Here is an 18006-nt window from a genome sequence, read left to right on the forward strand (position 1 = left end):
GAGCTGCCTGGGGCCCTGACTTCCGGCACAGGAAGCGCACGTCAGAGACGCTTCCTGTGTCAGAAGTCACAGCCCCGGCGTACAGAGAGCTCACTGACGCGCCGCGCTGCCGGGGATAGCACGGGACACCCCCGGCAGCCGCGCATCAGCCGGGGACAGCGCCTGAAGAACAAGAGGATCGCCGGGGGAGCGGGTTGTCAGGTGAGTTTGTGTGTTTGTTTTTTTTTAAATACTGCTTAGCATAGAGGAGGAGGGGGGGGCATCTATAATGGGGGGAAGAGAAGGGGGGGCATCTATAATGGGGGGAAGAGAAGGGGGGGCATCTATAATGGGGGGAAGAGAAGGGGGGGCATCTATAATGGGGGGAAGAGAAGGGGGGGCATCTATAATGGGGGGAAGAGAAGGGGGGGCATCTATAATGGGGGGAAGAGAAGGGGGGGCATCTATAATGGGGGGAAGAGAAGGGGGGGCATCTATAATGGGGGGAGAAGAGGGGCCATGTTCAAGGGGGGGAGAGGGGGCTATCTATAAGGGGAGGGGGTATCTATAAAGGGGGGAGAAGAGGGGGCATCTATAATGGGGGGGGAGAGGGGGCATCTATAATGGGGGGGAGGAGGGGGCATCTATAATGGGGGGGAGGAGGGGGCATCTATAATGGGGGTAGAGGGGGTCATCTATAAGGGGGGGAGAAGAGGGGGCATCTATAATGGGGGGGGGAGAGGGGGCATCTATAATGGGGGGGAGAGGGGGCATCTATAATGGGGGGGAGGAGGGGGTCATCTATAAGGGGAGGGGGCCATCTATAAGTGTAGGGCAAACTGGCTGCAGACACTGGGAGATAGATATATGCACAATTATTATCAGGTGTCTGTATTGTAGGGGGTCACTTGCATTAGTCACTAGGTGAGAGATATATCTATCTATATACTCATCTTGTGGGGGGTCACTATGGCTGCAGTCATAAGTCTAGCTCAGTATGTATAGACTGTTGCAAGCTTTTAAAGGGAACCTGTCACCCCCGGTGCCGGGGTGACAGGCTCCCAACCCCCCGTTAGAGCCCCCTATACTCACCTCATCGCGCCGGATCCCGCTTCTGAAGATGGTCGGGTCACGGAGATCTCAGCCGCTGCAGCCCGGCGCACACACTGAGAGATGAGTCCAACACTCATAGAGAATGACGGAGCGCTGGACTCTCCTGTCATTCTCTGAGCGTTGGACTCATCTCTCAGCGCACGCCGGGCTGCAGCGGCTGAGATCTCCGTGACCCGACCATCTTCAGAAGCGGGATCCGGCGCAATGAGGTGAGTATAGGGGGCTCTAACGGGGGGGTTGGGAGCCTGTCACCCTGGCACGGGGGTCAACAGGTTCCCTTTAAGTTCAAGTTCAGAAGAGTAAGCCTCATTAAAAGGCTAGCCAAGTGAAGCTGAAGTACTGAGTCAGACTGTATATGGTTGTCAGACTGTATGTGGTTGTCAGACTGTGTATGGTTGTCAGGTTGCAAGTTTCCATGTTGAACATTTTCAAACTAAGAAAAGAGAGAATCTAAAGGAGGAGGAGGAGGAGGAGGCTGCCGTGGCCTCTGCACACAGTAAGTCCCATGTAACATAACATTAATTTTACATGGTTTAAAATGTTGGCGACCAAATATTCTATTTGGCGCCTAAATTTTTCAGGTTAGGAGCCAATGGCTCCTAGGTAAATTTTTTAGTCTGTAGCCCTGATCCTACTGGCCACCAGGGTCAATACTCGTTTTTCTGAGAGAGAGGAGGAGGTCTGGCATGAACGGCGACTAGGCCTGTCCCGTCGCCATCACCAGCTGGCGCCGGTCTTCCAGAATCCTGACGTTCCGGAGTCCCAGTCGACTCCTGAGATTCCTATGCAGATGGAACGGGCTCACCTGACGCCTGATGAAAGAATTCGTCGTCTGGAGCTGAATCTCTGCCTCTACTGCGGTGGTTCGGATCACTTTCGGCTGAGATGTCCCCAACGTCCTCAAGCGTCCGGGAAACTCCAGCACCTAGGTCCGGTGGGAGAGGTCTCCCTGAGTGTGAATGCCACCTCTCCAAAGTTGTCAGTGCCAGTTTCCATCCAGACACCCTCAGGACAAACTCTCCAGACTACTGCCTTTCTCGATTCTGGGTCAGCAGGCAATTTTATTGCAGCTACATTGGTCCAGAGATGGCGGCTACCCGTGACCCCACTAGCCAGACCCCTGACTATCTCCTCGGTCACGGGCGAGATTCTTACCAATCATGTGCACTACCAGACCGCACCTCTAGTCCTCCAGGTGGGCACTTCACATCTGGAAAAGATCTCCTTCTACGTCCTGCCCCATTCTTCTTCCACCATCCTCCTGGGACTCCCTTGGCTGCAATTACATGCCCCTAAGCTGGACTGGAGAACCGGGAAGATTCTCAGTTGGGGTCAGGACTGTTCACCTCAGCCCAAGTACTCTATGTTGTCACCCGAGCCCGCCAAGCCTTTGTCCGGCCTACCGGCGGAATACCAAGATTTGCCTGATGCCTCCATCTGCAGGCAAGAAAGAGGGGGAGGTCAAAGGGGGGGGGGGGTACTGTCACGGCCGCGGCCCGTGTTCCGGGCCGCCGCCGCGACCTCCTCCTGCCCCATGCAGCCGCCTGGGTCCTTGTGCAGGGACCCGGCGCTGCTGCTAGTTCGGCCCCTGGGGGCGCCTCACCTCTCCTCCGCTCCTGTCTCCGTCTGTGCCGTCCGGCGCGCGCGTCCCCGCCTCCTAGGGCGCGCACGCGCCGGCTGCCTCAGATTTAAAGGGCCAGTCCGCCCCTAATTGGTAGTTGCACCCAATCACTTCCTATAAATCCCAGCGTGCCCTGTCCCTCGCGTTGGAGCCTCTACATGCTTCCCATAGCGTTTGGCCCAGCCCCCTGTTGTTCCTGACCTTAGTCCCTGTTCCTTGTTCCTGTCTCCAGTCCTTGCCCGCTGCCTTCCCGTTGTTCCTGATTCCTATCCGCTACCTGGTCCCTAGTCCTTGTTCCTGCTCCCCTGTCACACCACTGCTCCTGTGTTCAGCCTGTCACCTGCGGTTACGCCTACAGACCTCTGCCAGCACCATTTCCCGCCTACTGCTCCTGCCACGCCTCGCCTGCCGTCACTAGCAACCAAGCCAGGGGTAGCGACCTGGGGGTCGCCTGCCGCAGCAAGTCCATCCCGCCTTGCGGCGGGCTCTGGTGAAAACCAGCGGCCCCTTAGACTCCACTCCCTGGTGAGGTTAGTGCCATCGCTGGTGACGGTCCAGTGGATCCACTACTCGAGGCGTTACAACCAAATTTTAAAAGGGTGTAACGCATGAATAGCCAATTTATTCTATCTGTGCCGAGAAGGACTAAGGGCTTTTTTGAAATGTTTGCTTGAAATGCGTCAGATATCCCCCTAGTGGTATTGAACTTTCCCTCTCTACCTGGGATAAAGCCCATTTGTTCAGGGCCAATCAGGCAGGGCAGAAATCTGCTAACCCTATGTGCCAGAATCTTTGCCCACCATTTTACATCTGTATTCAGAAGTGATATAGGGCGATAGCTGCCGCATAGTTCGGGATCTTTACCCTCTTTAGGAATATTTGTAATATGTGCTTCTAGGGCCTGATCAGGGGGTGGTTTCCAGCAAGTAGGGCGTTACACATGGAAACAAACTTAGGTAGGAGAGAGTCTCTACATTTTTTATAATAAGTGATAGGGTACCAGGGCCAGGGGTTTTCTATGGGGATTTGCTACTGGGCAGTTCCTGACATGCACAGAGGTGGCAGCAGAGAGCACTGTGTCAGACTGGATAGAATACACCACTTCATGCAGGACATACAGCAGCTGATAAGTACTGGAAGACTTGAGATTTTTTAGTAAATTACTAATTTCTAGCACTTTCTGGCACCAGTTGATTCAAAAGATTTTTTTGTGAGCTACCCATTTAATAAAATACACATGTAGGGTAGCTTTACACACATCGTATCGCAGCGAACTTTTTGTTGCGGATCCACAGCAGATTTGATCTAAATAAGTGAACACGGCATCAAATCAGCTGCGGATCCTGTACGTGTGAACGCACCCATAATAGAAAAAACGCAATGAAAACAACAGATGTTTTCAAATGGATCTCAAGGAATTGTAACTAATCCTCTACCCGATCCCATTTCCGTATAACGTGCTCTGTACACGTAGACTTTTCTGTTCTTTCGGAGAAAGCTAAACCTGAAGCTGTAGAAAGCCTATGACTGGTGTGAGCAGAGCCGGCAACCAGCCAGATACTAAGGAACTAAGATGGGAAACATGGCATTAGTATAAGAGGCTTTCCATCATATGCTGCAGCAGTCTTAGGATTAGTGAGCGCTGGAGACATTGATGATGATGATAAGGTTGGGGGGGGGGGGGGGTCCGTTCTTTCTGTTCCTTCTCCTCATGATGATGATGATGATGATGAAGCAGTGAAATTGCTGAGTATGAGGAGCCTGGTGTAACGCTTAGGTCAGACCTTCAGTTGGAGTCGCAGTGTATCCTCCATCTTACATCTACAGAGAGGTTCCTCCCTGATAAGAAGCCGCATCTCTCTCAGGACGTTATCTCTGCACGTCCATCCGCCTGCCCCCTCAGCAAAAAGAAAACCATCACAAAGTGCGATTTTTGGAAACTAGAGACTTCCAGCCTCATGTCAGTATCCAAAACACACACAGAGGGGGCATGTACTATCCTCCGTGTCACTTCCGACCGTATTACACGGAAAGTAGTATGTGAAAAATCGTTATATCGTTCAAATGTAAGGGATAGTCTTTCCGTGTGTATAGAGCAGGCAATGATCAAACCAGTAACGAAAATGTGTTTGTCTCGTTGTGGCATCTTTTGAGCCGACCATAAAATCTAATCTTTCGGTGTATGTACACATTAAATGGGGAAGATTGATCAAACATGGTGTAAAGTGAAACTGGCTCAGTTGCCCCTAGTAACCAATCAGATTCCACCTTTCATTTTCCAAAGAGTCTGTGAGGAATGAAAGATGGAATCTGATTGGTTGCTAGGGGCAACTGAGACTGTTTCACTTTACACCATGTTTGATAAATCTCCCCCATTGTTTGTTTTGTTGCATCTGTACAGGATAATACGCGAGGAAAGACCTGAATTTATCAAAGTATGTGTAGTGCTAGAATAAGTTGTCTTGTTTGTACAACTACTCCCATCATTATTAGCAGCTTACTGCCATCCAGCCTGTCAGCGCCTGCAAGCTCCCGGACATTGGACACTGCTGGACCTCTAGCGTGTCAATACGCTTTGTGCAGCACAATAGGAATACACGACAATACGGCACGCACAATAGAATCCACATGTCACAAATCAGATCAGCAGGGCAGAATTTAACAGTTCGGGCGATTCTGTACGCAGCGATAGCAAATATGTTTTTTTTATTAATGAAATGGGAAAAAGGGGGTGATTTAAACTTTTATTAGGGGATGGAATTTTTTTATTATTATAAAAAAACTTTTTTCTCTCTTTGAGGTCACTGCAGTATATACCACCCTTCACCATCAGCCCCTACGCCGCAGGGATACCGCAGGTCTATTGCCCCCATGTCCTACCACACGCTTGAGGTCAGGTCCAGCTGCACATCCGGCCAACTGCCCCAGATCCCACCGCACATGTCCACGGTCATGGTCTGCCGAAAGTCCCACCGCACATCCGTCCGAGCATCACACCGCACGCCCGAGGTTAGGTCCTGACGAACGTCCCACCGCACATCCGTCCGAGCGTCACACCGCACGCCCGAGGTCAGGTCCTGCTGAATGTCCCACCGCACATCCCTCCAAACGTCACACCGCACGCCCGAGGTCAGGTCCTGCCGAATGTCCCACCGCACATCCGTCCGAGCATCACACCGCACGCCCGAGGTTAGGTCCTGCCGAATGTCCCACCGCACATCCCTCCAAACGTCACACCGCACATCCGTCCGAGGTCAGGTCCTGCCGAATGTCCCACCGCACATCCGTCCGAGCGTCACACCGCACGCCTGAGGTCAGGTCCTGCCGAATGTCCCACCGCACATCCCTCCAAACGTCACACCGCACATCCGTCCGAGGTCAGGTCCTGCCGAATGTCCCACCGCACATCTGTCCGAGCGTCACACCGCACGCCCGAGGTCAGGTCCTGCCGAATGTCCCACCGCACATCCCTCCAAACGTCACACCGCACATCCCTCCAAACGTCACACCGCACGCCCGAGGTCAGGTCGTGTGGCACATCGTGCTGAATGTCAGGCTCACGGTCCACCCGGGGGTCCCACTGCAGCAAGCATCTACTGAGGACTTCGGTGAGTATTCTTCTCCCTGGAAAAACAAGACTTCCCCTGAAAATAAGACGCTGTCTCATTTTCAGGGAAACGTGGTGCTCAATTACAATGCAGTCCATTGTGACTGAGTGCCAAGCCGGGATCAGCATCATTATGGCACTGACCGCCACCACAGCCACATGCGCGGATTGCACTTTAATTCAAACAGGCCCATTGAAACTAAACCCCTAAATGCTAGACTACCCCTTTATATGAAATTCAATAATATTTAGTATTGTTCCAAAGCCCCCGCAAGAGTGAGGGCTCGGCCACACTAGCGGTTTTCTTTCTTTCTAATGGATCCGTCCATATTAATTTAACGGATGAGCATAAACTGATTGCAAAATGTTTATCTTTTTTTAAAGGTCCGTTTGTATTTTGGCTTAAAAAACCTGACTTTTGTACCTCCGTTTGCATCCGTTTCCATCAGTCAGCATGCGTTTTCCTATCCGTTTATTTATTTTCTTTGGTTTCTCACTTCTGCGCATGCTCAGTGCAAAAACGGATGAAAACTGTTAACTTGCAAACGGATGTGAATGGAAATACCTTCCGTTTAGATCCGTCCTCATTGACTACAATGTAAAAAAAAAAAACGGAAGTAGTGCACTTTCCGTTCGTGATCTGTTTTTTGAAACGGAAAGAAAAATACTGCAAACACTATTTTTTTGTCCGTTCAGAAAAACGGATCTTGAACGGATTGCATGCAAACGGAGCACAATAATATATCATTGAAACCTATGGGGATTACAACAGATCCGCCAGTTTCCGTTTTGCTTACTTCAAAAGGGAAAGGGTTGACGGAACGGTGTCGGATGGTCAAACACTGATGTGAACCTAGCCTAACAACCTTTTCGCTGATGTGAACCTAGCCTAACAACCTCTTCGCTGATGTGAACCTAGCCTAACAACCTTTTTTTACCCTGTATTTATCAAAATACAACATAAGGGTGCGTTCACACCTACAGGATCTGCAGCAGATTTGATGCTGTGTTCAGTTATTTAAATGAAATCAGCTGCAGATCCTGTAGGTGTGAACGCACCATAAAGATGAGATCCGATTAGCTGCTAGGGGGTTGTCCTGAAAACTCCAATGTAAGAGGGACACACCAGAAGACTACAATTCCCGGCAATCATCTCTTCACACGTGACATAATCCTCGCTCCTGATTGGTGGTTTAGTAAAGACTACATTTCCCGGCGTCCCCTGGCCCCGCCCCCTGCAGGAGACGTGCGGGCTGTCACAGTACATATAGCGATGCTGCCGGGGCGCCCCGTACACTAGCGGTTGCGATGATGTCGCTGCGGGCTGTGCTCCGGGCGGTGCGGGGGAGGCTCCCTCTGCCGGCCAGGTGCGGTGGTGCCCGGGCAGTGCACGCCGCCGCTCCCCGCTCCTCCGGGCGCCCGTCCCTGCTGGTGGCTGCGGGAGCCGCGGTGACGGCAGGCCTGCTGGCCGGGTACAGTCGCCTGCAGCGGGCGGAGATGGCCTCGGTGGATCCCGGGCAGGAGCTGGAGACGCGCGTGGCGGGGCTGATGGCTCCTCCGGTCACTGCGCTGGAGACGCTGCGGCGGAACAGGGACGACATGAAGAGCCGCATGGAGCTGATGATCATGGAGACCCAGGCGGAGGTGTGCCGGGCCCTGGAGCAGGCGGACGGGGGGGCCCGCTTCCATGTGGACCGCTGGCAGAGGGAGGAGGGTGAGTCACGTGACACCGCGGCCGCACAGGGCAGTCACTACTAATCAATACACCGATAGATGTGAGGACGACCTATAGATCACCTGGGCTGGAGAGTCGGTTATCCATTAGTCTGGCCTGAATTGCTGCAACAGTTCCTCTATGGCAGTGTTGCCCAACCTGTTACAGGACTGCAACCCCCAGCATGCCTAGACGAGAAGGCAACTTCATTTGTTCCTTAACCCTTTCCGGACCAGGCTAATTTTTATTTTTGCGTTTTCGTTTTTTCCTCCTTGTGCTTAAAAGGCCATAGCACTTGCATTTTTCCACCTAGAAACCCACATGAGCCCTTATTTTTTGCGTCACTAATTGTACTTTGCAACGACAGGCTGAAGTTTTTGCATAAAGTACACTGCGAAACCAGAATTTTTTTTTTTATATGTGCGGTGAAATAAAAAAAAAAAACAATTCTTTTTCTTTTGGGGGGGATTGGTTTTTACGCCGTGTGTCCTATGGAAAAACTGACTTGTTATTTATGTTCCTCAAGTTGTTACGATTAAAACGATATATAACATCTATAACTTTTATATTACGAGATGGCCTGTAAAAAATTCAAACCATTGGTAACAAGTATAGGTCCCTAAAATCGCTCCATTCCCAGGCTTATAGCGCTTTTATTCTTGGGTCTATGGGGCTGTGTGAGGTGTCATTTTTTGCGCTATGATGTGTTCTTTTTATCGATACATTGTTTGCACATATACGACTTTTTGATCGCTTTTTATTACAATTTTACCAAAATTGCGATGCCAAATTAGTGCTGGATGGAGTTATAATGGAGCCCTATGAAGTTTCCGGTACGGTGGTTACTATAACCTCCATAGGGCTCCATTATAATTCTGTCCACCGCTACTTTAGCAGTGAGATGGAGATGAGGAGGCAGAGCGAGCCCTGCGGAGCACATCTGCCCCTTCGTTCTAACAATCAGCAGGGTTCTCAGTACCCAGACCCCGACCGATGCATGCCGCTATGACATGTCAGAAGTTTGTTTAAATGATAGTTCCACTTTAAGGCCCCATGACATGGAGCGATAATCGCGCTAAAACAACTGATCATCATTAGGTGTAATAGGGTAAAGTGAGCACACCACTAACAACATTGCTAGATTGTCGTTCATTGTGATCTTTCAGCTTGTCGAACATTCATTGTTGGTCTTTTTCGCTGATTCGTAATAAGAAATCTTTCAGTCACTGGAGGGAAAAAACAAAAATTTTTTCTCGCCGCAAAAATGATGGTTTATAACAGGAGTCGGTGAATGTAATAACTTTAAAATCGTTCACTGTAATAGCGCCCTTAGTGTTCCTTTACCTGTGGCTGTCTAAGGGTTGAAGAACTACAACTCCCAGCGTGCCCCACATGCAGATGCACTTGTTCCTAAATCTGTGGCTGTCCAGCTACTTCACGTTCTGGGAGGACTTGTGTTGGTGCAGAACTACAGATTGTGGAAAACTACTATAGGTGGTTGCTGGTGACCTTTCTGACATGGTTAGCTTATATGGTTCCCTAATACTAGATAAGAAGCTAAAGATGGTGACCGCTTTGAGAGATCTCTAGGAATCCTCCCCTACGGCTCCCATCATCAGTCAGTGCAGCTTCCAGGCAGGAGGTCCGGGGTCTTGCAGGGTTTTGTGTCTTCTCATTACTAGCACTGTGTGAATATGCCCCAAAGTTTTTCCTCTTGTTTCCTGTGTAGGTGGCGGAGGAGTCAGCTGTGTCCTCCAAGACGGCAAAGTGTTTGAGAAAGCCGGAGTGAATGTGTCGGTGGTCCATGGCTACCTGTCAGCAGAAGCCATTCAGCAGATGAAGAGCCGCGGGAAGGAGATGAAAATGAAAGATGGTAACCAGGCGCTGCTCTATATGTCCGTCCTCAGAGTTACAGCTAGGGACCTGTATACACTTGTGTATCCTGGTAGATTTGCAGCTTCTCAGGATAACGTATAACTCTCCAGACATCCTCTATACACAGATATTTATAGTGTCCACCTCTCTGAGGACAAAGTATTACAGCCAGTGCTTGTAAGAACAGACATTATGGAGGTGTGGTGTACTGCAGAGTCATGTGATACCGCAAGCCGCATTCTCCCCCTGTACCCCCCTCCGTCTGCCTAGTCATAAGTCTGTGCAGTCATTCTGTGGGTGGCCCTTGAGCTTATTGTTAGGAGATCACATGAATATATAGTGTACCTGTCACCATAGAAAACTTTTGACATGTCTCTACAACATGTCTATAATAACAGTGACCCTTTAAAACAAGTGTATACGGGGTGTATTTTTCTTGACTAGGTTCAAGGTGAACATCTGCTGTAAAGAGGTTTTAGTACTATAAGGTCTCTGTCTGGAGACAGATATAGATATATAGAGAGAAAGAAGGAAGAAAAAAAAAATTATATATATATATATATATATATATATATATATATATATATATATATATATATATATATATATATATATATATATATATATATATATATATAATATATTACACACACACACATTTCTTCTTTTTCTTGTCGGCTATACCCAGCAATGGCTCTCAATGTGTATTCCATGTAGCTGTGAGCACTTTATAGGACTGATGTCAATATATCTTTTTTTCTTTTATTAGGAAAGCTGCCTTTCTGTGCCATGGGTGTAAGCTCTGTCATCCATCCCAAGAATCCACATGTTCCCACAATTCACTTTAACTACAGATACTTTGAAATAGAGGAAGCAGATGGTGAGTATGGAGACAAGTTCTGTGTTGTGTGGAGCCAGTATTGGGCCGAATTCAAACAAACTGCCTCTATGAAGCGGAGCATGTGACTAACAGGCTTTGATTTACATTGCGTGGTGGGAGGAGGGGTGTGTGGGCCTTGTCACATGACCTATATTGTGTTGACGCAAAAGGAAGATGAAGCGGTGCTGTAGAATAATAAACTACATGATTTAAAAAAATAAATAAAATTTACTTGTCAAAACATAGTTTTTAGTTGCTGGGAAACTATTTGCAGTGAAGAGTAAACTATGGTACATACAAGCAGTGCTAACTTGGCAAAGACCCCTTGGGCTTAGACAGTTAGGCCATGTTCACGCAATATAAGTGTATTATTTGCGGCCGTTGTTGCCGATTTGTAACGGCCATGATTAATACTAGTTACGTTGCATAGAGGTCTGAGGGAATCCCAGCCGGAGCATATACACATAGTTTCTACATACACATAGTGATCCCTAGTGACCGTACGAAAAACTGACATGTCACACAATGGAGAGTGCAGCTCTGGCCGCACTCTCCATTGTCGGCTATGGTGAATTAGGATGTGGGCACACGGATGCACCCGCATACCAATTCAGCACAAATGAAGATCATCCGGCCGGTACTGCAGTGATCTTTCATGTAGTGTGATTCCGGCTTTACAGTATACGCGGATATGCAAGAAAGCCATGAAGTTATTTGTACTGCTTTGGATGCTGTTGGGCCTCGTAGTTCATTTCACAGGGACTTATAAAAAGTCTTGATCCACAAAGTAATTAGAATAAACAGGGAGAAGTTCGCCCCTGTGTGCCTCACTGCCTGCCTTGGTACAATCTCCATCCATTTGCTGGAGACAATCTCCATTATAAGTTTATGGAGCTCCCAAGCCCTGGCTGATCTGCACTTTTGACATATTGCAGACAGTAAATTTTGTTAAATGACAGGGACACTTTAGTAGATCTCTCCCAGTGGATGAAGATCAGTTTCTCTGCTTTTGTGACACATCCAGCTAACTAAAAATGTACTATGGGGAGAACTTAATAAAGAATGTATACTTGCCTATCCCTGTGCCCCTGCAGCACTGCATCACTGCTCTTAGACCCCGCTGGCCTCCTCTAGATCCTGGAACATCACAACCTAGGCTCAGGACTGCCCACTCGGCCAGTCGGTGACTAAGACAAGACACTGGTGCAGTCACTAACTGGCTGAGTGGGTACTTTCCCCTGGGTTGTGACATAGCAGGAGGCTGGAAGAAAATGAATACCGGTGGCTGTCTGAGATAGTGATGTGTTGCTGCAGGGGACACTGGGTCAGGTAAGTCTACTTTACCATGTTCCCTCTAACTGCACCAGATTTTTAGTTGTGGCTCCTTTAATGGGTAAGGCTACAGAATGAAATTCACAATTTTGCTGGCAAGCTTGTGCGGTCACTGGCTGTCACATTTCATCTCTATGCAGCTGTCCTCTCAGGAGCGCTATGGTCCAGGGCAGATCTATTCAGCACCTTCCTGCTGTACATGTCGTATGTGAAGGTATTCAGGAACTGCTCACTAAGTGGAGTACTTACAGATGCTTCATTAGTCTTGGATAGCCTCTGATACTATTATATTGTTGTACGACTGGTGACTGTTCTCAGACGCTTGTGCCCATGTCTACTGATCTCCTACCTAGGTGACAAGCAGTGGTGGTTTGGCGGCGGGACTGACCTGACTCCGACATATCTGAACCAGGACGATGTGGTCCATTTCCATCAGACGCTGAAGGAGGCCTGCGATCCACATAATCCGGGGTTGTACCCAAAGTTTAAGAAGTGGTAGGTGATCTGTGATCTTATGTAGAGCCAAGCTGCTCTTGCTTATTGACACACCGGGTCCTCACTTTTTATGAGATATCTGTTTGCTGATGATGACTGCATCACAGTACATTTATAAGTACCTAGCATTCTGCATTGTGATGATGTAATGGAGTGACTGTCACACACAATGTATAAAGGTTTCTTCCCTTTCATGATGTGACCTGCTTGTCATTCCCGGCTGTCTCTGCAGTGATAGTGATAGTACCAGACGCTGGGCCTTTTTGATAATGAGGGTGGGGTCATCCATGGTTAGCGGACAGTGCTGACTATGGTAACACCCTGTATACCAACGGCCTTACTGCTTACTGGGCTGCTTCATGTATCCGACCAGACACGTGGGGGGAAAACTTCTCCAGTCAGCTTTTCCAGGTTATGGAAACCAGCTTGGTCTTATGTAGGATTATTAACAAGAAGCGCCTAATTTATATCTGGAGGCATGAACAGAGCTATACCCTGATCAGATGTACAAAACACAACAATCACTGAGCTCAATGTTTTGGGGCCTTGGGGATTGGTCCTGTGACATTAGGGTTGCAGGGCCATTCTGTGGCCTCCCTTCCCTTCCCTGCTTGTGCTTGCTTTGCGGGGTTGGCTGCCGCTGACTGACACAGTATGGAGTTAGTGTAGGGACTCATGTGAACCAGGGGACCTGCATGTGGTACATGGGGCAATATGGTTTGATCAAATTATATACCAACATCCTGGTGTGGGTTTTTAAATGTAGCCAAGAGGCATTAGTGTCAGCCATAGGTGTGAAGTGCAGCACTCCTTTCTCTCCTTGTCTGCACTTATGTAGGATTATTGACAAGAAGCACCTAATTTATGTGGAAGCATGAACAGAGCTATACACTGATGTACAAAACACAACAATCACTGAGCTCAAGGAGATCGGCGAAAGATTCCAATGAAGTACTTAATCAAGAGTCCTCACCGATGCCCTCCAAAAATTTGAATATGCAAAAACACGGAAATAGCCAGATATCCCCAGCCTGTTGCCAATTGGTGCCTCCAGATGGGGAGATCACCAAACTTCCCTGATACGTAGCCCCTTAAGTCCCACTCTATTGCAAGTATTGAAACATAAATAGGGAAATACCAGCATGGCCCCTTTAGTGTAAAAGTCCAACTCTAAAGTCTACAAAGGCAGGCTTCCATCAACAGACAGCTGTTTCGGGGTATTTGCCCCTCATCAGTGTGGAGCAGGACTCTGGCTAGTGGGGGCAATGAAAAATAGACCAACAAAACACAGCAATCACTGATTTCAAGGAGATCAGCGAAAGATTCCAATGAAGTACTCAATCAAGAGTCCTCACCGATGCCCTCAGTTTTGCTGGACTTCTCTTTTATAGGGGGTATACAGGATTAAAAAAAAGTGAAGTTCCATTGAAATGAATGGAGTTGAGTTGTTATACAGCTCACAACCTGAGGATAAGAGCATTGGTGTTTTTCTCATCAGGGATAATTCCTTTAAATTGTTTTTTCCAGGCTTTTAAAATTGATGACCTACCCTCAGAAAAGGCAGTTAGTACATTGTCTGGCGTTCTGACTTCCAGCACCCCCACCAGTCAGCAGTTTGCTTGTGCAAGCACCACAGTCTCTTCAGTGCCGAGGCTCATACCATTAGTAGTGACAGTAAAAATGTGTTACTTTCTAGGATTAGACCAGGGGTGTCAAACTCTCGGCCCTCCAGCTGTTGCAAAACTACAATTCCCATCATTGCCTGGAGAGCCAAAGCTAAAGCAGGCATGATGGGAGTTGTAGTTTTGCAACTGCTGATAGTTTGACTCCTGTGGATTAGAGGATCATGTGATTAGGAAATGTCAGTGATCCATGATGTACAATGTAGTGTACAGTCTTGTCGCTGTGAAATAATAATCTTTCATCCTTCAGTCTCGCATCGTCTTTACCTTGACCCTTAGCGCCATTATTGATGGCCGATGTCTTTTCAGGTGTGACGATTACTTCTTCATCAAGCATCGCGGTGAGCGCAGAGGGGTCGGCGGCATCTTCTTTGATGATCTGGACTCCCCATCCAGAGATGAAGTCTTCAAGTTTGTTACCAGCTGCGCCAAGGCCGTGGTGCCGTGTTACATCCCTATTGTGAACAGACACAAGAATGACTCCTTCAGCCCAGAGGAAAAATTGTGGCAGCAGCTGAGGAGAGGACGGTGAGGTTTATATGAATGCTGATGTGTATAGACATTTATTATAAAATGACAGAATCAATCGTATGTGCAGAGATAGGAAACCCTGGCTCTCCAGCTATTACAAACTACAATTCTCATCATGTCTGGACAGCAGAAGCTTTAACTAAAGCTGTCCAGGCATGATAGGAAGTGTAGCTTTGCAACAGCTGGAGGGCCAAAGGTTCCCTATCACTGGTATAACAGACTGTTGTGTACAGTACATTATATTGCACTTCCTCTAAAATATATATATATACAATCCCTGCACGTATATACATACAATGTGCTGCAAGCATGTACGTTACTAGCATGTTTCATGCATAGAGATTGTACTGTCTCTTAAAGTGATAGGGAATTGTACATTGTGATTACATTACAGAGCATTCAATCGGAGTCCTGTCTACCTGCATGAATGCTCTGGGAAACCAGTCCTGGGCTATCTAATGTCACTGGAAATTCTGCAAAGATTTGACTTGTATTCTCCTGCATTCACATGCATATTCATGTCAATATAGGTAGATGGAAACACCATGTTAGCCCTCTCTTGGTGCGCATTATATGCGTCTGAATCTGCACGTGGAGAGATGTTGCTGTATGCCTCTACAGCTTATATTAGGACATACATAATGTATCCTGTAGTACAGAAGACAAAGCAGTAGATGGCGCCCATGTTCAATCTGTACCAGTTCTCTATTCCCTACATCTGCAATAGGAGATTCTATGTTACCTGCTGTGTTTAAACATTTCACATGAGGCCTATACATCGCGGTAGCATGGTGGCCCCTTTAAAGTGTATTTTTCCCTGAATTGCTTCTGTCTACTCCATTTAGAAGAGAGGCTGTTGTAATAAATCCTACAGAACAGCCATTGGGGAATCTGACTCTTACACCGCTGCCTGTATATGTTATATCAGATGTGTAATAAAGTGGGATTAATCCCATTCTGCTTTCTGTATCTTAGATATGTGGAATTTAATCTGGTTTATGACCGAGGAACTAAATTTGGGCTGGCAACCCCTGGCTCCAGGATTGAGAGCATTCTTATGTCGCTGCCACTGACTGCCAGGTATGTACGCACTAGTCTGTATGTTGTACTGTGTAACCACTGAAAAATGGACATTGTAGACGTAGAGTGAATGAATAGTGCAGAAGAGCCTAATAGAGCTCATGCATTGCACTAAGCCGGTGTGGACGTATCCATAGCCACCTGGCCGCAGAAGTGACTGCACACTGATTGGAAGAAGCTGCATAATGAGGGTTACGCTTTATGGCTATGTTCACACAGTGTATAAGCAATGGCTGCTTTTTGACATGTTGCTGTGGCTGATATTACTACATCATTTTGTTTGGATTGCGGGCACATTTGGGTCCGGCAAGACCCATTTTTTTTGCAAGGGGAGGGGGATGATAAAAGAAATAACATGCTCTTACCTCCCCTCCTCCAGCGCTGGTGGCCGCATACCTCTGATCTGGTCCCCGGCCGCTTTTTGGTCTGAGCGGGGACCCGGATCATGACGTGTGAGGTCCACTCAGCCGGTCAGTGACTGTGGTGGGACTCCACCATGGTCGCGGCGTGGACCTCACACCTCATGACCTGGGTCCCCGTTCAGACCAGGAAGTGGCGGTATGCTGCCACCAGCGCTGGAGCATGTTATTTCTTTTATCCTCCTCAGGATCTGGGTCTGAATGGACTTTTCCTATAACCATTGAAGTCCATGCAGTGTACGGCCATCATAAGGTTCATACATTGTATGGACAGTGTGTGAACAATGGCCGTTGTCCCCCATAGAGTTCAAGGCAATGCATCATTTTACGGCAAGAACGGTCGTTGTTTTAGTCGCCAAGAATGGCTGTTGTCTTAAAATACACTGTGTGAACATGACCTAAATGAGCAGAGCGAAATATACAGCTGAGCGCTTCTCTCCCCATCGAGGTGCAAGAGATGGTCTTATAGAAGTCCATCTCCTGCTGCAAAGAGACTGGGGAAGGGTTCCTGGCTTTTTATCACACTTTGAATGAATGGAAATACAGAATTTTACAGGAATAAATCTTACAATATTTGACCTGCTTAAAAGGTCACTTCATTTCATTAAAGCCAAGTTGCCTCCAGCCAGTGTCTGTAACTTATCTCGTTGCTGTTTCCTCAGATGGGAATACATGCATGTACCTCCTCCAGAGTCTCGGGAAGCAGAGATCCTCAAAGTTCTGCAGGACCCCAAAGACTGGGTGCACTAAATGGCTGAGGGACTTTATACACCTTGTGCTGATGGAAGAAGGAATGGGGAAGGTTATTCTTTATGGGAGGAAGTTTGTGTTCTTTCCTGTTCTGCCTGTGCCTTAGCTATTATGTTCCCCATTTGCTGCTGGAGTTTGTCCTGGATTCCTCTATGACCCCCACCCCACCCCCATGCTGTTGATGTCTCTTGATACCTTATTGGCCTTACTTGATCTATGATGACCACTTTGCTATAATTCTATCAAATCTTGTATGTATGATCATTGTAGTACTCCACCTAAATTGGTAGTATCCATCCTGCTGGAGTTGTAGATTCTTCACAGCTGGACAGTCACGAGTGCCTCTAGATGCAGAAGGTCCTATCACAATGAGTAAGTGTTATCAATGTGCAGCTTATTCCGGCCTATGACTGTAAATTGTAAGGGAATGTGCTCTGTATGGCCAGAGAAACGGAGTTGTGCAGATGGAGCAGTGTGTATTGCAGTAAATGGTGCTGTGTACACTAAACAGACAAAATGGTTCTTAATAGAAAGAAAAAACTTGTTATATAGTATAAAACCCTATATAACTAAAAGAACAAAGGGTACAATATGTAACATGTTTGCATACAATGTGACTGCCACCTCTAAACATTTCCATGAGTTGCATCTGAAGAAACTCTTACAGAAGTATATATACTTCCCTGTCTTGCACTAAGAAGGTGCACCCCATGTGTTTGCATCCTGTTTTTCTGTCCCGTTTCAGAGCAGGATTTTTTTTTAACCAACTTAAGTCAGTGCAACATTAAGATGCAAACATGCAGTGTGAATGAAGCCTTAGATAAGTTGGGCAGGACCAGTACTCACTGCAGAGCCTGCCTAGCAACCATTCACACTTGCTATAGGTAAAAAATGCTCTGGATATGTAAGGAACGTAAATATTAGCCCC

At 47.7% G+C, this 18006-nt stretch overlaps 1 protein-coding gene across 1 annotated transcript; it reads left to right on the plus strand.

Moving 5' to 3' along the window:
* The first annotated feature begins 7541 nt into the window (after nucleotides 1-7541).
* On the plus strand, nucleotides 7542-17491 carry CPOX (coproporphyrinogen oxidase). Its single transcript, XM_069945565.1, has 7 exons — nucleotides 7542-8034; nucleotides 9764-9907; nucleotides 10679-10789; nucleotides 12475-12616; nucleotides 14608-14826; nucleotides 15805-15909; nucleotides 16991-17491. The coding sequence occupies exons 1-7, from the start codon at nucleotides 7629-7631 to the stop codon at nucleotides 17076-17078; spliced, it is 1215 nt and encodes a 404-aa protein (XP_069801666.1). The 5' UTR covers nucleotides 7542-7628; the 3' UTR covers nucleotides 17079-17491.
* Nucleotides 17492-18006: the final 515 nt, after the last annotated feature.

Source organism: Dendropsophus ebraccatus, chromosome 11 (assembly GCF_027789765.1).
Source record: "Dendropsophus ebraccatus isolate aDenEbr1 chromosome 11, aDenEbr1.pat, whole genome shotgun sequence".
Lineage (NCBI taxonomy): Eukaryota > Metazoa > Chordata > Amphibia > Anura > Hylidae > Dendropsophus > Dendropsophus ebraccatus.